Genomic DNA, 21,665 nt, shown 5'->3' with positions numbered 1-21,665 from the left:
CCATGGACAGCTGGGAGTCCAAAATGACTCCCAGGCTGCGCACCTGGTCCTTCAGGGGCACAGTTACCCCATTCAGGACCAGGGAATCCTCCACACCTGCCTGCCTCCTGTCCCCCCAAAACAGTTCTTCTGTCTTGTCAGGATTCAACCTCAGTCTGTTAGCCGCCATCCAACCTCCAACCGCCTCCAGACACTCACACAAGACCTTCACCGCCTTATGTTACTACCTGTCTGCAAGGACCCACCTGTGTTCTCTCTTCCCTGTCCAAGGAAGCAGGCGCTTCCAGAGGAGCCCAGCAGATCAAGGAACCGCAGGATCCAGGATGCTACTGGGAGCAAGCAGCCCCAGTCAGCTCACATGCCACCAGGGTGAACAAAGGAGCCCTTATGGCAATCCACTGCACTATTCATAGACCTGCAGGCTTTGGATGGGAGAATGAAACTGCCCTCTGCAGCTGCCGCAGAGATACAACACAGCTTCAAGGCTCAGCCCCAAGTTTGCCCTGGAGATACCTGGAGGAGATGGCATGGTTGGTAGCACCAGCCACCAGCAGCCTTGCAGATCTGAGCTTTCTCACCCATGCTTAAAGCAGACAACCTGTTCTGCTCGTGATGGTTGCTGCAACATACCCTGCAACCGTCCCGATTTCCCCAGGACATCCTGGAATTACAGAAGAATGTCCCAGCTTCCAAAAGGATCCTGGGATATCCCGCCAACCGCCAAGCTTGGGGAGGAATATGAGCTGGCAGCCAACGGTTGCTTGCGGTGGTGCAAGGCTCTCGTGCAAGTCAGCTAGCTTGCGCGACTTTCGGCATTGTGGCCCCACACGAGACAGCCGACTCGCACAAGAGCGTGGCGCCCAAAGACATGGGTGCTGATTTTCTTCAGTGGAATGTTGGAGAGGATGCTGTAATTATTTTATGTTATTTCATTCATTAATAAACAGCATAAACCAAAGAGAAAAGTAAAGGTAAAGGGACCCCTGACCGTTAGCTCCAGTAGCGGACGACTCTGGGGTTGCGGCGCTCCGGGTCATGTGGCCAGCATGACTAAGCCGCTTCTGGCAAAACCAGAGCGGCGCACGCAAATGCCGTTTACCTTCCTGCCGTTTACCTTCCCGCCGGAGCAGTACCTCTTTATCTCCTTGCACTTTGATGTGCTTTTGAACTGCTAGGTTGGCAGGAGCAGGGACCGAGCAACGGGAGCTCACCCAGTCACAGGGATTCGAATCGCCGACCTTCTGATCGGCAAATCCTAGGCTCAGTGGTTTAGACCACAGCGCCACCCGCGTCCCTTTAAACCAAAGATAAAAGGACATTAATAAATACAATTGCAGCAGATTGGAAACAACTTAAGGTTGGGCATTTTCCTTGAGCTTGTTGTTCCAAAACATTGCCCCAAAATGCCCATTTTCCCATAAGCGCGTTAGGCTGGATGATATGAATTATTTTGCAATAAGTTAGCTTAGTGGTAGTAACAATGAACCAAATTTTCTCAATCCATTCAGATATAGTAGGAGATATGCTCCCCCCCCACCAGTTATTAGCTATTATAATCTTGATAGAAGTTAAAAGGTTGAACACTATTTCTTGTTAGGCGATGATATACCCTTGGAACCTGAAATATTTCTGCTTGGTTGTCTAAAAAAAGACGTTATTCCAGAAAGTAATCATTTTAATTGTTCTATTGCTGTTTTGTTAGGGTTTGGCTTTTGGCGTTTCTTTCGTTCTCGCCACCCAGTGAGCTTCACGGCTAAGCAGGAATCTGAACCCTGCTCTCCCAAGCCATAGTCAAGCACTCTAACCACTGCAGCACCGCACTGTCTCTGTACTGTACCATTGCAGCCATTTTCATTGTACCCTTGTGAGCCCTCTTCAAAATTTCGATGCAGATTGGAAGACACAAGATCTACCCACCCTGGAAGAATGGCAGATGAAGGTGATTGACTACATGGAACTGGCAGAAATGACTGGCAGAATTCGAGATCAGGGAGAAGAGTCGGTGAAAGAAGACTGGAAGAAATTCAAAGACTACTTACAGAAACATTGTAAAATTAATGAATGTTAGAAGGATGTTGGATAGAAAATAAGCGGTTTCCAGCTGTAATGTTTTAAGAGATATGGGGGAAAAAAGAGGTTTTACAAATGGGTAAAAGTTTAATGGAAAGGATTTGCTGAACTAACAAATCGAACTGGAATACAAAGAAGGGAGGTATGAGGAGGTCCGAGGAAATAAGTGTATGGAAGTTATGTTATTGAAAATCAATGTGTGTTTTTAACTGTTTTTTATTTTGTATGTTTATTTTTCTTTTTTCTTGTTATATCTTAAAAACTTTTAATAAATATCTTTAAAAAAAACAAAAACAAGATTTCGATGCAGAAAGGTGGGACAGAAATATTCTGAAGGGATACGCGGCAAAACCAGTCCGTGTTCCGGAGGCCTTCTGTCTGCCACCCGCCAGGGCAGTGAGAGAATTGCATCAAGCCTGCCCACATACCCAGATTACACCTGCAAGTTTTTGGTCTGTGCCAACATCAAACCCTCAGATGAATCAGTTGCAATGACTTGGCAGTCCCTTGTGACTTTGATCCTCTAGCAGCTTTGAGGATCAAACTGGGCTTGCCGAGTCATCGCCACCTCCCGCTGCTTAATGTTCAGAGCGCAGCCTGTTTGATGTTTGGGAAACGCTTCGCTCCAAAGCCACTGTCCACCTGAAGAAGGAAAAAGATTCAGGTGGTCCTGGGCCCTGCTCCTTCCTCGGAGCATCTTGGGAAATAAAAACCTCTGCGTGCGGAACGGACGCATCTGGCCTTGAGTGCACACTCACGTAAATGCGTGGAGGGTGTTTACAGTTTGCCATCTCACATGCCACAGATATTAATAGTAATTTATTATTTGTACCCCGCCCATCTGGCTGGGTTTCCTCAGCAACTCTGGGCGGTTTCCAACAAAGATTCAAAATACCGTATTTTTTGCTCTATAAGACTCACTTTTTCCCTCCTAAAAAGTAAGGGGAAATGTGCGTGCGTCTTATGGAGCGAATGCAGGCTGCGCAGCTATCCCAGAAGCCAGAACAGCAAGAGGGATCGCTGCTGTCAGGGGTTCAGGAGCAGAGGCAAGGGCAAGGGAGGAAACAGAGAGTGAGGGGGAGGAGTCCGAAGGAAAGATGAGCGATGACGACGACCCGAGATCTCCGAGTCTTTCCAGTGAATCGGAAGATTCACAGAAAGGAGCGCCAGTGACCAGAGCAAGGGGGGAGCTTAGGGGGACACCCCAGGAAGAAGGGACAAAAGGGGGTTCAGAGAGCAGCAGTTGGAAATCGGGGCCAACATCCCCAACAGAGCGCAGTGGGGAGGAAGGGCGCCAGGCATCGGGATCAGGCGGCTCGCCGCAGGGGGGAGGACATGAGTCAGGAGTGGCCACACCTCCATCGGAGAGAGAAGAAACGGTCAAACGGAAAGTGGGAGGTTGGGCGCGCGCGCCAAGTTCGAATGCACAGGAAGGCGGCACAGTAAGCAGCCCGGAAAGGGAGCCAGGTCCTAAAGCCCACCGCAAGGAGACAGAAGGGTCCGGGGGGTCAGCGTCAGAAGAGTCCCAGAAGGAAGAGACCACGGGGGGCAGAGGGACCCAGAGAAGAACGGTCAGGCGGAAAAGGTGGAGTAAGGCTAGGGTATTAAGTTGGTGTACAGGAGGCGGAGACTCAGACGGAACTTCGCCGGTCTAGCTTATAAGACGTAGAGTTGCGCGCTACAGCTTGAAAATGGAAACTGTAAATCAATAAAGACTTTTATACAGTGAATGCTGGCTAGCGTGATCCTCTGTGAGCTCGGATCTGGAAGCAGCTCTGACAGCTGCTTTTGCTGCGCAGTGATCCGTCTTGTTGTTCTGGCTTCTGAGATTCAGAATATATTTTTTCCCCTTGTTTTCCTCCTCCAAAAACTAGGTGCGTATAGTGGTCTGGTGCATCTTATAGAGCAAAAATATGGTGCATTAAAATGTCCCACATTAAAAACTTCCCTGAACAGGGCTGCCTTCAGGTGTCTTCTAAATGTCAGGTAGTTGTTCTTCTCTTTGACATCTGGTGGGAGGGCGTTCCACAGGGCGGGTGCCACCACCAAGAAGGCCCTCTGCCTGGTTCCTGTAACCTCACTTCTCACAGGGAGGGAACCGCCAAAGGCCCTGAGCGCTGGACCTCAGTGTCCGGGCAGAACGGTGGGGGTGGAGACGCTCCTTCAGGTATACTGGGCCGAGGCCGTTTAGGGCTTTCAAGGTCAACACCAATACTTTGAATTGTGCTCTGAAATAAAAACCTCTGAGTGCGGAACGGACGCATCTGGCCTTGAGTGCACACTCATGTAAATGCGTGGAGTGTGTTTACAGCTTGCCATCTCACATGCCACAGAGAGGAACGTAAGAAGGCCAGCGCATCATGCCAGTGGCATGTTCTCACAGTGGCCAACTTGCAGACAGGATCTGAACACCTCCATGTATGCCACTTTGAGCTCCTTGGGGGGGGGAAAGATCTGATATAAAGGCAATAAAATAAATAAAATCGCACTGGTCAGGACCCCAATGCAGTTTCAGTGCTTGGGAGAGCTCCCTCCCTCCTCTTTCTCTCCCTCTCTCCTTTCACCCTCCCTCACCTTGACACCTTCCTTTCTTTTCTTCACCTCTCTTTCTTTCTCTTTCTGCTTCCTTCCAGGCTCACTGCTTAATCTCAGCTGTTAATGAGCTTTCTGGCAGTTCCCTAGCAACCGTGTCCCAGGCATCTGCAAAGTGGGGCAGTCAGGTTTCCTGCTCTGGCTTTAGAGAGGGAAGGAGGCGCATCTTTGCGGGCGACCCAAAACCGCAAAGGAGCTGCGAAAGATTACGAGGGCAGGATTTGAATTCTAGCTGCGTCCCCAGAACACCGGGCAGCAAAACGAAAACAGGTATTAAGAACTGGGGAGTTAAAAATGCAAAGGGCCCTGGAGATCAAGTCAAAGGCCTACTCAGTGGCCAACGGGACGCAAGGAGGACAACAGCGCACCCAAGATTCCCATGCCGACTCTGAGTGGAGACAGAATGGGGCAACCATGACTAGCAGCCACTGATAGCCTTTTCTTCCATGGATTTCCCCTTTTAAACCCATTCGGTTTACTGCCTCCTGTGGCAGGGAGTTCCATAGTCTAACTGCGCGAAAAATGACTTTCTTTTCTCTGTCATGTCCAAGAGTCAACTTCAGGGGATGCTCACACGTTCCAGCTTTGAGGAAGAGGGAGAAAAGCTTAGCCGTCTTCAAATATCACATGGAAGATGGAGAAAGCTTGTTTCCTCTGCTCCAGAGGGTAGGACCCAGGGCCGTCTTTACTTGGGGGTGCAAGGGGTGCGGGGCACCCGGGCACCAAATTCTGGGGGGCGCCAGGCGCCCACCGCTCAAGCCGCTTAAGCTCTTAACTACAGTGGATGCTTGGGTTACGAACGTGATCCGTGCGGGAGGCACGTTCGCAACCCGCAGTGCTGCGTCTGCGCATGTGCAGGTTGCGATTTGGTGCTTCTGCGCATGCGCAAAGCACGATTTAGCGCTTCTGCGCATCCACCGAAACCTGGAAGTAACCCGTTCCGGTACATCCGGGTTTCGGCGTGTCCATAACCCGACAAAACGCAACCTGAAGCGTCTGTAACCTGAGGTATGACTGTATCTACCTGTTATGAAATAATAAATAATTTTGGTCAAGCTAGAAAAACAAAATACATATATACATAGGTAATACTGAAATGGATTTCCTTAAGAATGGATAAGGAAATCCATTTCAGTATTACCTACGTATACATGTATTTTGTTTCCATTCTGAAGGAAATCAGCCTAAGATGTGCAAATTAAAGACTCCGCTAACAGGTGATCACATTCCGGAGAGCTGTCGCTTCGCGTCTCACACTTGGAAACGGCGCAAAACAGCATCGCAGGGGGAAGTGCGACGCGTCCAGCCTCCTCGCACAAATTTCATGCAGCTTGCGTTAATTATGCACTATTTATTTCCATCCATAATTAAAAATACACACAGGGGCTTCTTGCCTTACAGATAAAGAGGCTGCTCTACCATGTGGCAAAGTGTGATGTCCACATCTTCTGGGGACCTGCCACTATCTCTGGAGGCCTTCTGTCGACACGAACAGGAGCTCAGCTCAGGGAAAGGCAGATCTCGGACATGCAGTTCATCAGTTTTGTGGAATTAATTAAGCTAAATAGTTTTAATTGGATTTTGAATAAGCAGGCAATTAATTGCTACTGTTTTGAATTTTATTGTGTTGCTATCTTCCATAGTGGGGATGCGGGTGGCACTGTGGGTTAAACCACAGAGCCTAGGACCTGCCGATCAGAAGGTCGGTGGTTCGAATCCCCGCGATGGGGTGAGCTCCCGTTGCTCGGTCCCTGCTCCTGCCAACCTAGCAGTTCGAAAGCACATCAAAGTGCAAGTAGATAAATAGGTACCGCTCCGGCGGGAAGGTAAACGGTGTTTCTGTGCGCTGCTCTGGTTCGCCAGAAGCGGTTTAGTCATGCTGGCCACATGACCCGGATCCAGAACTGGCCTCCACAGTCGCTTACGGACTCATAGTTAAAACCATGTTTATGGAAGACAATCTTACTCAGCCACAACAGATCACCAAAGAAGAAAAACAAGAAGATTCAGTACCACGGCCAGCTCCTCCTCCAAAGACCTCTTTTTTTCCCCTTTGGGAAGGGTGGCTGGAGATCACAGACTTCAGGTCCATGAAGCATAGAATTGCAGAAATGTAGAGCTGGCAGGGACCTCAAGAGTCAACTATAAACTTCTGCAGTGCAGGAGCTACAGCTACAGAATCCCTGACAGATGGCTGTCCAACCTCTGCTGAGAAGCCTTCAATGACAGGGGTAGGCTGTCGGATTTCAAGCCTTCCCTCAGGAGAAACTGGCACCCGGCTTGATCTCCTAGTTGACCTCCCTGTCTGCATTCCCGGCAAGACCCAGGCAAGGTCGCGATCGGCGATCCTCCTCATGCGCGAGAAGAACACACCACTCTTCCCTGCTTCCCCCAGGCAGGGGAAAGAGATAGACAGAAATGTATTTACATGCCTTTATTTCTGTCTTTGCAGCATTACAGAGAAACACGTCTGCTCTCTTCAAACTCCATCAGCAGAGAGACAAACTCCACCTCCAGTACTTCCTGTACAGGTCAAATTGCACTCTGAGCTAAATCCGGTGCTCAGCGCAGTGAATAGACTGTCCCTTTGTTCCCACGGTACAGTCCCAACATTCACATCCTGTTTTGCTTTGCAGCCAGCTGCAGCTCGCTGCCGCATTGCTCCTTTTCCGTAACATACTCCCCCAAAAGTATCAATGTGCATTGCGAGCAAAGCGTGATCCAGAGAAGAATACAAACAGTTGTTATACATATAACCCCTTTGTTTCAGTTCCACCCTTGGAACTACCCGCCACTGGTTTCCCCAGTGTACCTCTCTGGTTGTCTGACTTCCAAGGAATGAGTGCACCTTGGCTTGGGAATGTAGTGTTACACTTAGCAACTCTCTCTCGTGTCTTTGTCTCTGACTTAGACACTGCTTCATCCTGTCTTGGGTTGTTAACAATAGTTCCGTAACATAGGCAACCTAAGGCCCGGGGGCCGGATGCGGCCCAATCGCTTTCTCAATCCGGCCCTCAGACGTTCCAGGAATCAGCGTGTTTTTACATGAGTAGAATGTGCCCTTTTATTTAAAATGCATCTCTGGGTTATTTGTAGGGCTTGCCTGGTGTTTTCACATGAGTAGAATGTATTCTTTTATTTAAAATGCATCTCTGGGTTATTTGTGGGGCATAGGAATTTGTCGATTCCCTCCCCCCCCCATTAAAATATAGTCCGTTCCCCCACGTGGTCTGAGGGACGGCGATAAAAGGGAAGCATCATACCGGGGTGAAGGCATCTTCTTCTATTTGCCTCCGTGTCAAACTAACCCCTTTCCACCCCCAGGAGAAGCATGAGGGGACACACTTGCACACTGCCGCCGGCACATGCGTCACGACACACAGTTTGGAAAGCTCTGGGCTAAAGGCTTTAACGCGGAGAGAGATCAGCTCAGGCATGTCTGGCAAAGAACTGCTGTTGCCTTCTGACGAAAGAAGAATGGCAGACAAAATTAATGGACTACACAGAATTAGATAAAATGACAGGAAGGATTCGAAACCTGCGGGACCAGAGATTCACAGAAGACTGGAAGAAATATACGAATTATTTGAAGAGCAACTGTAATCGACAAATTACGCTAGTAGGACTACAAGAGGTTTTGTAAGGAGAAATGTATGAAACATTGCAAAGCAGAGAAAGAACAGAGATATTAGTTATGAGATTTAAATTTAATAGTGGAAGTAAGGAATGTATATTAAGTGAGTAGATTGGAAAATTTTCAGATGTGATGGATGGAAGTAAAAAAAAATTGTATGAGATAGGAAAGTATGTTCAGTTATTGTTGAAAATGATATGTTGAAAAACTAATAAAAAATTATATAAAAAAAGAACTGCTGTTGTCATGATTCATAAGAATGGAGGGGAAAGCTGGCTTCGAGGGAACAAAAGAATCGATATACCGTATTTTTTGCTCTATACGACTCACTTTTTCCCTCCTAAAAAGTAAGGGGAAATGTGTGTGCGTCTTATGGAGCGAATGCAGGCTGTGCAGCTATCCCAGAAGCCAGAACAGCAAGAGGGATCGCTGCTTTCACTGCGCAGCAATCCCTCTTGCTATTCTGGCTTCTGAGATTCAGAATATTTTTTCCTTGTTTTCCTCCTCCAAAAACTACCGTATTTTTCGCCCTATAGGACGCACTTTTTCCCCTCCAAAAATGAAGGGGAAATGTGTGTGCGTCCTATGGAGCGAATGCAGGCTTTCGCAGAAGCCTGGAGAGTGAGAGGGGTCGGTGCGCATAGACCCCTCTCGCTCTCCAGGCTTCAGGAAGCTCTCCGCAAGCCTTGCGAGCCCGGCGGGAGTTCCTGCCAGGCTCACAAGGCTTGCGGATAGCAGCCTGTTCTGAGGGCTGGGGTCGGGGGAAGCTTGGGCTTCCCCTGCCCCAGCCCCACGGCTGGGGGGGAAATAATTTTTTTCATTCATTCCCCCCCCCCAAAATGAGGTGCGTCCTATGGGCCAGTGCGCCCTATAGGGCGAAAAATACGGTAGGTGCGTCTTGTGGTCTGGTGCATCTTATAGAGCGAATAATATGGTAGTTAGAGAAGGGCCACAGTTCAGTAGTAGGGATGAGGTATATAAACAAGATACATTCCCCAAAAGGCCAGAAGCATTCCTACTAGGAATAATCGGGGACGAAATTAAAAAATATAAAATATATTTCAGTATGCCACAACCGCCGCCAGATTATTAATTGCCCAAAATTGGAAAAACCGAAATACCCCTTCAATTAGAGACTGGCAAACAAAATTATTTGAATTTGTTGAACTTGCGAAATTGACACAAAAAATTAGAAACCAAAAAAATACAAAGTTTATTAACGATTGGAACAAATTCATGATATATATCGAAGGGAATTACAGGAACCTAAAAACTATAGCAGGTTTGATATAAATCCTACGATGTGCAAATCATTAACAATCACTAGCTGCAGAAAAAACAAACTATGTATATTAAGAAGCCTGAAAACGGGAGGGATGGAAGTCAGTAGGGTACAGAAGAATGATCTAAGTTTTTAAAGATATAATGAGATAAATGTGAAGAGATTTCACTGTAACGGTAACGGGTAATATTCTTATGTTATGTTTAGATTCTTGTTATTTTTTTTACTTTTTGTAATTGTCGATTAGTTTTCTTTTTTCTGGATATTCACATGAAACTTAATAAAAAGAGATTAAAAAAATAATATATAAACAAGATGCCCCACTTTCAAATCTGCTGTGCCCATCCACATCAGAACACAAGAGGAGGAGGCCGGTTCAGGCCAAAGGCGGTCCATCGAGTCCAGACTTTTCACAGTGGCCAACCGGATGCCCCTCATGGGAAACCGCAAGCAAGATTCGAACGCAAGACCCCTCTCAACCTGCTGCGTTTTCCAGCAACTGGTGTCTCAGTGTTGCTGCCTTCGGATGTGGAGACCAAGCCAGAAATCCACTGGTAATCCAGCCCAGCCCTGACAGCTGCCTTGCAGTCCGTCACTGCCAACCTGCCAGCCCTGTGCAGTAATTTCTCGCAATCCCCTTTGTGAAGCTCCGGGGAGACGCACAGCAAACAGTTCCTTCCTTCCAGCCCTCCCTCCCCTTTCGCCATCGCTCCTTTCTTCTCCTGCACCTGGTCAGTGTCCCGGCGCGTGCCTGCAGCTGCCGCAACAGATGGCAATGGCTCGACCCTGCAAGGATGGGGGGTTTCCCAGAGAAGGATCCCATCTGTCACCTGCTGCAACGGCGAAGGACCCAGGCTTGCATTCACCCGGCTTCCCTTCCCCTCTCTCTGCCAATACGGGGGGTTGATTATTGGAGTTCTTCGTGGTTACAAATCACGCTGCTCCAGGCCCCTGAAAGGTCCTCAAAATCATGGAATCGTAGAGGAGCCCACAGGGGTGGTTGTTGTTGTTGTTGTTGTTGTTATTATTATTATTATTATTTTGCCCCACGTGGGGGTTGAACCCATGACCTTGAGATTAAGAGGTTTGTGTTCTACTGAGTCCAAAGGGGCTACCAGGGTCATCCAGCTCTACAATGCAGGAATCCAGCCTGGACACTGAGGTCCCGCTCCGAGGGCCTTCTGGCGGTTCCCTCACCGCAAGAAGCGAAGTTACAGGGAACCAGGGCGGAGGGCCTTCTCGGTGGTGGCGCCCGCCCTGTGGAACACCCTCCCATCATATGTCAAGAAAATAAACAACTATTTTACAGTGGGACCTCGGGTTAAGTACTTAATCCATTCCGGAGGTCCGTACTTAACCTGAAACTGTTCTTAACCTGAAACACCACTTTAGCTAATGGGGCCTCCCACTGCCGCCGCGCCACCAGAGCACGATTTCTGTTCTCATCCTGAAGCAAAGTTCTTAACCTGAAGCACTATTTCTGGGTTAACGGAATCTGTAACCTGAAGCGTATGTAACCCGAGGTACCACTGTATTTTACTTTTAAAAGACAACTGAAGGCGGCCCTGTTTAGGGAAGTTTTTAATGTCTGACGCTGTATTGTTTTTAATATTCGGTTGGAAGCCGCCCAGAGTGGCTGGGGAATAAATAATAAATTATATTATTATTCTTATTTTGCCCCATGTGGGGATTGAACCCACAACCGTGAGATTAAGAGGTTCATGCTCTATTGAAATGAAGCTCAGCCCTAAAGGCAAGGGAGCTGGCTCAGGGGCAGAGCACATAGATGCAATCTCGGCACCTGAGAATGTCCCTTCCCCTAAAATCCATGCACAGCTGCTGCCGGCCAGTGTAGGCAATACTGAGATAGTTGGTAATAAGGCAGCATCACTTATTTGAGGGAAGGACTGAGGCTCAGGGGCAGAACATCTGTTTTCCCCACTGTTTTTACAAGGCAGGGACACGGGTAGTGCTGTGGGTTAAACCACAGAGCCTAGGGCTTGCCAATCAGAAGGTCGGCGGTTCAAATCCCCGCAATGACGGGGTGAGCTCCCGTTGCTCGGTCCCAGCTCCTGCCAACCTAGCAGTTCGAAAGCACATCAAAGTACAAGTAGATAAATACTTGTTTACCTCCGGCGGGAAGGTAAACGGCGATTCCGTGCACTTCTCTGGTTCGCCAGAAGCGGCTTGTTCATGCTGGCCACATGACCCAGAAGCTGTACGCCGGCTCCCTCGGCCAGTAAAGCGAGATGAGCGCCGCAACCCCAGAGTCGTCTGCGACTGGACCTACTGGTCAGGGGTCCCTTTACCTTTACGCATTCTGTTGCCCTCCAACTTTCTCATTTTTCTTGTCTCCATTACGTATTTTTCACTCTATAAGACGCACCAAACCACAAGACGCACCTAGTTTTTGGAGGAGGAAAACAAGAAAAAAAATGTTCTGAATCTCAGAAGCCAGAACAGCAAGAGGGATCGCTGAAAGCAGCAATCCCTCTTGCTGTTCTGGCTTCTGGGATAGCTGCGCAGCCTGCATTCGCCCCATAAGACGCACACACATTTCCCCTTACTTTTTAGGAGGGAAAAAGTGAGTCTTATAGAGCAAAAAATACTTCATTAATGTGCATACCCCCAAAGCGAAGTCATTGTGCCAGGCATACTTCTGGTGTGCTCAGAAGCCTGCTCTCGGACCCCCGTTCGGGAATTGATGTGCAAGCCCAGAGAAGGGGCTCTGCACGTGTGCCAGGGTCAGCCCTACCGCCACTCCTAATCCCAGCTCAGACTCCTGAGCCTACTCCATCTTCAGATTTGCATTAGGGTGCCCCGGGGGTCACTGGGTCAAGAGCAGCTCTCTCTAATCCCACCGCCGACGGGGAGGGGGGCCATCTATCAAGGACACGGGATTGTGGTTCGCGCCACAGACAGCTGGAGGGCGAAAGAGACCCCCATGCCTTTTGTGCGCCACAACTGCAGCAAGGATTTTGTTAGCCAAATATTGGAAACTACAAGAAATACCAACAGTGGAGGAATGGCAGATGAAGGTGATGGACTTTTTGGAACTGACCAACCTGACCGGAAGAATCCGCAAACAGAAGGAGAAGTACCAAGAAGAATGGATTATTTAGTAAAATGTTCTAAGATAATATAAGTAGCACTATTTGTGAGTACCAAATTGGCTTAGGAATTAAAAGTTTCGAATTGCATAATACTATGGATAGAAGTGAATATGATAAGAAAGGAAGATGTTAATTGACTAAGTTAATTTCATTGGAAATTAGTCTTGGAAAACTGCTACAAAGAGTCATAAGGAAACTCAGCTAGAGGGATTTGAGGATGTCATCTAACAATGGTAACAAAAATGGGATTATAATAGATGGGATTGATGTTTGTATGCTTGTTTGTTTTTTATATTGTAATGTTTTTTTTCTTTTTTGTCGTTTATGTTTGTTATAAACTTGGAAAAAAACTTGGGGAAAAACATGGGAAATCAATAAAAAGTTTTGAAGAAAAAGAAAGAAATAGGCCCAAGTGCCTTTGCACAATGGCTTAATAAGGGGGATTAATGGGATGGGGATGGCTTTAGGCAGTGTCCCCCATTGGTGCAGGCACTGATTGTCACTCAAGGGGGCCTATCAGAAGCCTGTTGTCTTTGTCCATGGAGTTTTCTTGGCAGGGATACTGGAGTGGCTTGCTGGTTCCTGCTCCAGGTGGATCACATTTGGTGAAAACTCTCCACTATGACCTGTCCATCTTGGGCAGCCCTGCCCGGCATAGTTTATAGCTTCTCTGAGTTATTCAAGCCCCTTCGCCACGGCAAGGCAGTAATCCATGAAGGAATTATGGATTTTTGAATTCTGGTGCTGGAGGAGACTCTTGAGAGTCCCGTGGACTGCAGGAAGATCAAACCTCTCCATTCTGAAGGAAATCAGCCCTGAGTGCTCACTGGAAGGACAGATCCTGAAGCTGAGGCTCCAAGACTTTGGCCACCTCATGAGAAGAGAAGACTCCCTGGAAAAGACCCTGATGTCGGAAAAGATGGAGGGCACAAGGAGAAGGGGATGACAGAGGATGAGATGGTTGGATGGTGTTCTTGAAGCTACTAGCATGAGTTTGATCAAACTGCGGGAGGCAGTGGAAGACAGGAGTGCCTAGAATGCTCTGGTCCAGGGGGTCACAAAGAGGCGGACACGACTAAACGACTAAATATTGCTCTATTTGCAGTCCTTGTTTTCCTGGTTTCATTTAATATTCTAATTTTCTGAGATTGTTAATTTGGGGTTTTCATCAGCTGTACGCCCTGATCATCACAATTATAACAAATAAAGGCTTGACATATCTCGCTTTGCATGTCATGAGTCTATCTCATATATTTGTTTCACCTTTTAAGTTGAATTGCTGAAATAAACGAACTTTTCCACGATATTCTAATTTTCCGAGTTTCACCTGTACAGTCCCCAGGGTTGTACTTTCAGCAGAAGGTACAGATGCGACCGCAGCTGTATTCTGACTCCGTGCTGCAATCAATCAACACCATTTTATTTATTTATTTTGCTTTAAAAGCCACCCACCTTCTGAAGTGGTCCACCATCACGCCAACCAACTCCCCGACACGGCCATCGTTTTCCGGCTGCATTTTGTGGAGGCAGACCACCAGGCCGTCGTGGTTCTGGGTGTGGAAGACGACCAGCTGATCCACGCCACTGGTCACGCTCATCCCGGTCACCTGTCGAGAGAGACAAATCGCAAAAAGGTTTCAGCGCCTCCCCTCCAAGTGGAAACTAGGCGGCCAAGGCAAGGACGAAACAAGGTCTAAACTTAACAACCAGACGGGAACCAGAGATACCATTGCAAGTCTGGCCAGCTGGCTTGATGAGGGCCGTGTCCAAAAGACCGGAATATTGCCTCTTCAACCTCTGAATTTATTATATATACCCCGCCCATCTGGCTGAGTTTCCCCAGCCACTCCCAACAGAATATTAAAAGCACAATAGAACATCAAACATGAAAAACTTCCCTAAACTGGGCTGCCTTCGGATGTCTTCTAAAAGTCAGATAGTTGTTTATTTCCTTGACATCTGATGGGAGGGTGTTCCGCAGGGCGGGCGCCACTACCGAGAAGGCCAGTTCACACAGTTCAAAGTTGGAGTTAACTCTGTTAGTAAAAACACGATCTCCATAGACTTCGCCAGGCCTAATGAGCACAGCAACTCATTCTCGGTGGACTTACACCATTGTCTGTTTACACTCCAGCACAGCTTGCTGGGAACTTCCTTTTTTTTATGAAATTTTTATTGGTTTTACAAGAGTTTTTATAACAAACAAACATAAAAGAAAAACAGACAAACAAACAAATATAATTTCAAAATGTCCTTTCATAAACTTCTTTCCTCGGACTTCCCCATACCTCCCCTTTCTGCATCCTCATGTCCAAGTTTTATAGCAACATATAAATGTTTTTTCCCATCCTAATTCATCATAGTCCTTTCTTAATCTAATCTTATATTACTGCAACCCTTTCTCTCTGTAAAATCTCGACATTCTAAACTTCATCAAGTTTATAATAGTTCTTAAGATAAATCTTAAATTTCTTCCAGTCTTCTTCCGCAGTCTCCTTTCCCTGGTCACGAATTCTGCTCGTCATTTCCGCCAATGTCATATAGTCAATCACTTTCATCTGCCATTCTTCCAAGGTGGGTAAATCTTGTGTCTTCCAATACTTTGCGATCAGTATTCTTGCTGCTGTTGTTGCATACATGAAAAAAGTTCTATCCTTTTTTGGCACCAGTTGGCCGACAATGCCCAAGAGAAAGGCCTCTGGTTTCTTAAGGAAGGTATATTTAAATACCTTTTTCATTTCATTATATATCATCTCCCAGAAAACCTTAATCTTCGGGCATGTCCACCAAAGATGATAAAAAGTACCCTCAGTTTCCTTACATTTCCAACATTTGTTATCAGGCAAATGGTAAATTTTTGCTAGCTTAACTGGGGTCATGTACCACCTATAGACCATTTTCATCACATTTTCCTTTAAAGCACTACATGCCGTAAATTTAATACCAGTGTTCCACAACCTTTCCCAGTCAGCAGACATAATATTATAACCAATGTCCTGTGCCCACTTAATCATAACTGATTTAACTGTTTCGTCTTGTGTATTCCATTTCAACAGCAAGTTATACATTCTTGACAAATTCTTAATATTGGGTTCTAACAATTCTGTCTCAAGTTTTGATTTTTCCACCTGGAAGCCAATTTTCCTGTCTTGTTTAAAAACCTCCATTATTTGATAATAGTGGAGCCAATCTTGTACTTTGGGTTTTAATTTTTCATGGCTCTTTAATTTCAGTTTCTCTCCATCCTGTTCTAAGATCTCACAATACTTTGGCCATCCGACCTCCATATTAACTTTCTTGTGGGCCTTAGCCTCTAAGGGTGACAACCATCTAGGGGTTTTGTTTTCCAACAGATCTTTGTATCTCATCCAAACATTAAACAACGCTTTCCTTACAATATGATTTTTAAAGGCACTATGCACTTTGATTTTGTCATACCATAGATATGCATGCCAGCCAAATGCATTATTGAAACCTTCTAAGTCCAAGATATCTGTATTCTCGAGGAGCATCCACTCTTTCAGCCAGCAGAATGCTGCTGCTTCATAATACAATTTTAAGTCCGGCAGGGCAAATCCCCCTCTTTCTTTTGCATCTGTTAAAATTTTATATTTTATTCTGGGCTTTTTGCCCTGCCAGACAAATTTCGCAATATCTTTCTGCCACCTCTTGAAACAGTCCATCTTGTCAATAATCTGCAAAGTTTGAAATAAAAATAACATTCTAGGCAATACATTCATCTTAATCACTGCAATTCGGCCTAACATTGACAATCTCAAATTTGGCCATATTTCTAAATCTTTTTTAATTTCTGACCAACATTTTTCATAATTGTCCTTATACAGATTCAAGTTTTTAGATGTTAAATTAACCCCTAGATATTTCACCTTCTTAACCACCGTCAGACCTGTCTCTTCTTGAAACTTATTCTTTTCCATATCTGTTAGGTTTTTCCCTAAGACTTTAGTTTTTTGTTTATTCAATTTAAATCCAGCTACCTGTCCAAATTGTTGGATTCTTTCCAACACTCTTTTTGTACTAGTGTTTGGCTCCTGCAAGGTCAAAACCAGGTCATCTGCGAACGCTCTTAACTTATAGTGTTTGGTTCCGACCTTTACACCTTTAACCTGCTGGTCGTCTCTAATCATGTTCAGCAACACCTCCAGGACCGAAATAAAAAGCAATGGGGAAATTGGGCACCCCTGTCGTGTTCCTTTTTCTATCTTAAGTTCCTCAGTTATTACATTGTTTACAATCAACTTAGCTTTTTGTTCGGAATATATTGCACCCATACCATTCTCAAATCCTTGTCCTACCCCCATCCCATGAAGATTCTTTTTCATAAAACTCCATGAAATATTGTCAAAGGCTTTCTCCGCATCCACAAATATCAAAACTGCTTTAGTATTTATGTTCACCTCTAACTTTTCCAAAATGTCTATTATATTCCTAACATTGTCTGAGAGGTGTCTTTTTGGGAGAAAGCCTGCTTGGTCTCTGTGAATCTTCTCCATCAGTACTCTTTTAAATCTTTTTGCTAAAATGTCTGCAAAAATTTTGTAATCCACATTCAGTAACGAAATTGGGCGGTAGTTCTTCAGTTGAGTCTTTTCAGTCTCTGTCTTTGGTATGAGTGAGATATATGCTTCTTTCCACGATTCGGGTGCCTTTTTTCCCTCTAAGATCTCGTTACAAACTTCCTTTAACGGTTGTATCAGCCATTCCTTTAAAGATTTATAATATCTGGAAGTCAGTCCGTCTGGCCCTGGAGATTTGCCCAATTGCATGTCCTGAATGGCACCCTCTATCTCTTGTTCTGTTATTCTCTGGTTTAGATCCACCTTGCTATGATGAGAGATTTTTTGTAATCCATATTTATTAAGGAATTTATCTATGTCCTCTTCATTTTGTAATCCTTGGGAATAAAGTTTTTTAAAATAACTCACAAAACAATTTCTTATCTCGTTGGGTTTAAATATATTTTTTCCATCCACTTCTAGACTTGTGACTGTATTTAATTTCTGTCTTTTCTTAAGTTGCCATGCCAGAAGTTTACCACATTTGTCTGCCGACTCAAATGTCTTTTGTTTCATTTGCTTTATTTTCCATTCTATCTCTTGGTTCATCAATTCCATATATTGTGTTTGATACAACTTAATCTCCCTCAAAATCTCCTGGGACTTTGGTTTTGATCTTAGTTTTTTCTCTCCTTCTTTTATCTTTTCCAAAAATTTTTCCTTTTTCTCATTCTGTTTCCTCTTCTTTATTGAATTTTGTTGAATCAAAAATCCTCGCATCACAGCTTTACTTGCGTCCCAGATCACTCTTTTTTCCACCTCGCCCTTTAGATTGATTTCAAAATAGTCCTTTAGAGTTTTTTGGGCCTTCATGTGGATCTCTCTATCTCTCTATCTCTCTATCTCTCTATCTCTCTATCTCTCTATCTCGAAATAGGGTGTCATTCATTCTCCATCTAAACTGACCAGTTGTTGTAAATTTCATTTCCATCTTCACGGCGTTATGGTCGGAACAGGTTTTTGGGCAGATTTCTACCTTCTTAATCTTCGGAGCCATTCCACTAGTAACCCATATTTGGTCGATTCTGGTCCAGGTCATCTTTGCATGGGAGAAAAAGGTTCCCTCTCTTTCAAGAGGGTTCCTTGTTCTCCAAATGTCTATTAAGTCCATATTTTCAGTCATTTCGAAGAAAGTCTTCGGGAGTCTCCCTTCTTTAGTAAGTGTCAGTCTTTGTGTCTTGTCCATGTTTGTAGAGACTACACCATTCATATCTCCCATGATTATCATATTGTATTCCAAATAATCCGTCAAAGTTTCATGGAGTTTTTTGAAGAATTCTGCTTTACCTTCATTTGGTGCATAGATCCCAATTATCAAAAATTTTTCTCCTTGTACCTGAATCTCCACCGCTAAATATCTTCCTTGTTCATCTTTGAACATCATTTTTGGAGCCCACTTCTCTTTTACATAAATCACAACTCCTCTTTTTTTCACTTTGTCCGACGAAATAAATTCTTGTCCCAATTTTTTATTCATAAGCAGTCTCCTGTGTGCTCTAGTTATATGGGTTTCCTGTAAGCAAATCAAGTCCAGTTGTTCTCTGTACAAAATATGGAATACTTGTCGTCTCTTCAAAGGACTGTTCATCCCATTACAATTCCAGCTAAGGAATTGCAGGGCCATCTTGTTATTTTTCTGGTATTCCTCCAACAGCTCCCAATTGTTGTTCCTCCTCTGTTGGTGGTGGAAGATTCTGTCCAAACGAAAGGTTCAGGATGTCTATTACACTCTTTTGCTCAGCAATTGGGTCTACAGTTCCTTTCTGTAAATCTTCTTGATTTCTTTGCAGGAACCTGTCTTTATCCTGTATCGTCTTTATTTTCACCTTCTTCCCCCTATAATCAAAAGACAGTCCCTGTGGAAATTCCCACCTGAAGAGAATGGTGTTCTTCTTCAACAGGTAGACCAAATCCTTATAAGAAGCTCTCAAGTCCAAAATATGTTTAGGAATGTCTTTAAAGATCTGTATCGGTGAGTTCCCAATTTGTAAGGCCTTTTCAAAGTGCAGTCTTAGAATTTTGTCTCTTTCCTCCTTCGATCTCAAGGTAATCAGACAGTCTCTCGGCGCCTTTCTGTTCTGTCTTCTGCCCAGTCTAAATGCTGTTGTAATTTTAAATTCGTCTTCCTCTAGATCTTCCCAGGAATCAGCAAACTCTTTCGTTAAAAAATCCGTAAGATTGTCTCCTTCGTCCTCTGGAATTGATCGTAGTTTCAAATTCCTTTCTTTTCTTTGTAGTTCCCACAATGCCAGAGTTGCGTCGTGGTCATAGACCTTCCTGGCAATCGGTTCTAATTTTTCCTGGGTCTCTCCAGCAATAGTTCTGGCTTCCTCCGCAATTTGACGTGTGGCAGAATTTTCTTGCGTAAGCCTGTTTATAGATTCTGTATTCAGGTCAAGTCTTGTTGTTAAATCTGTCAATTTCTGTGAATTCTCTGTCAATTTCTTGGTATTTTCTGCCGTCTGCTTTGTTAGATTCTCCAAAGACTGGTTTATCTTAAGAAGGGCTTGCGACACTGCATCCATGGAGACTGCTGTACCTTTTTCTTGTCCTGTTGTCACTGTAGGGGTTATGCCTGAGATCGAGCCTCTTTTCTTGTGTTGCTGTAGCTGTTGTTGATATTGCCTTGTCTTGGCTCTCGTGCTTATCTCGTCTGCTGGGCCACTCATATCCCAAGGTCGTTTCCCACGAGAGCCTTCTCCTAAAGGAAAATTCCACTGTCCCAAAGCGTAGCAACTTTTAATTTACCCTCTAGAGGGAGCAAATCAAAATGTCCGCAAACAAAGGCAAAGAGTATTTAAAAAGCAGATTTATCGGGAGGCTTCTATATGTATCTTGCAACACTTTCCCAATAGATAGAGTCCCAGCCTTCCCTGATATATTGTGTCCACAGAGTCCCAAAACTTTGTAACAAATAAGCAATGAGATTTCCACTTTGTTACTTTCACAGGAGTCTAAAGTCAGTTCAGTGTTCCTTTGTTTTAATAGCAGTTTGTGCCAGGTTGAAGGCTGCAGAGAGTTCCCTTTCCTTTAAGTTGGTCATGCAGCTTATAAAATCACTTATTCCTCCCCTCTGCCCTGCAAGCTAGAGGGGATAGTCAAAGTCCAAATGTCGGATTCAAGCAGTTAAAGACAATATCCCATATGGATGCAGCTCAGTAACTTTCGTTGCTTTAATTGTCATGCAGTCGGGGGAAGGCAGACTTCCTTAATTTTCGCCTTTCCCGTTTTCAGCCTAATTTCAAGTAGTTTTGACACGAATAGAGGTTCAATCTTACTCACGGGTCTTTTTTGTCCAGATTATTCAGGAAGGGAATCGGCGCTCTCCACTAATGGCGACGCGGCTTCACCCTGCGGGCTGGGTAGCGATTCTCAGCACCGCGCTCCCCGTTGTCGTTCCGGAGCCTTTAAAAAGGCTCTTTCTGCGGTAAAGGGGGGCGCTTCAGGTGCCCACCGAATCTCCTTGTTCACAGGCTCCGTTCCTGTGATTTTAGGGGTCCCCCGCTTGCCGTAGCGGGTCAGACCCGAACTCGCAGAGCCGTCCTCTCTCCGGAGCTCGGAGAAGGAGCAGCCATTAGCGCTGGCGCCGAACCGGAAGTCAGCTTGCTGGGAACTTCCGTCTGTGTGTATAGCTTTTGCTTATGCTGCTTGCTTGGACGCAAAGGGGAGAAGACATGTTTTTCCTCTTGTCCTAATGTGCGCTGAATAAACTGCTTGTGAATATGCTTTACACAGCCTCTCCCTGCCACTTCTGTTGTGCGTTTACTCTGCTGAGTTGCGTGCCCAGATTCTGAAGCTCTGGGTCACAGATTCATGCTGCACCAAGGACTGGAGTTCAACTGGCATGTTGCCCAGTGGGCTGGAGCCAGCTGGGGGCTTGCCAATTGCCCCCGATTCCTTAGCAGCATCCCAACAGATTGGAGCATCTTATAAAAACCCACCGCTATAGTTGTGCCGATGGCATGTTGCAGAAGATGTTTGCAGAAACAGCGGCAGCCTTGTGAAACATTACCACCTTAACTACCACGAAAGCAGCTCACCACACCACCTCCCCGAGCCCATTGCTCTTACCATGCTCAGAGGAATCGATTTCATCACTTTGTACTGTTTCCTTGGTTCCAACTTGTATAGGTGCTGGTCTGTGATGAGGATGGCTCTGTCTGTGCTCTTGTTACAGCGGTTGATCTGCAAGGAGAGAACATCATCAGTAACGATACACTGGGCAAGAGAACCCACATGACCCAGAAGCCGTACTCCTGCTCCCTTGGCCAATAAAGCCAGATGAGCACCGCAGTGGCGTAGCGTGGGTTGCCAGCACCCAGGGCAAGGCAAGTAATTTGCGCCCCATAACCCGTGGATTTGCGCCCCCTAACTCGTGGATTTGCGCCCTCTAACCC

The 21,665-nt window shown here is 45.6% G+C and overlaps 1 protein-coding gene across 2 annotated transcripts in view; it reads right to left on the bottom strand.

Moving 5' to 3' along the window:
- MYO1G (myosin IG) overlaps positions 1-21,665 on the bottom strand; it is a 94,296-nt gene that overhangs the window by 11,777 nt on the left and 60,854 nt on the right. For both annotated transcript variants that reach the window (XM_082192208.1, XM_082192209.1), the window contains exons 20-21: positions 21,340-21,453; positions 14,144-14,298 (exon numbers count right to left, since the gene is read on the bottom strand). In XM_082192208.1, coding sequence (XP_082048334.1) covers positions 14,144-14,298; positions 21,340-21,453 — 269 coding nt within the window. The remainder of the gene's footprint in view (positions 1-14,143; positions 14,299-21,339; positions 21,454-21,665) is intronic.

Source organism: Podarcis vaucheri (genome assembly GCF_965113315.1).
Source record: "Podarcis vaucheri genome assembly, chromosome: 12".
Classification (NCBI taxonomy): domain Eukaryota; kingdom Metazoa; phylum Chordata; class Lepidosauria; order Squamata; family Lacertidae; genus Podarcis; species Podarcis vaucheri.
The sequence above is the reverse complement of the archived record's forward strand: the minus strand, read 5'-3'. Positions and strand labels throughout refer to the sequence as shown.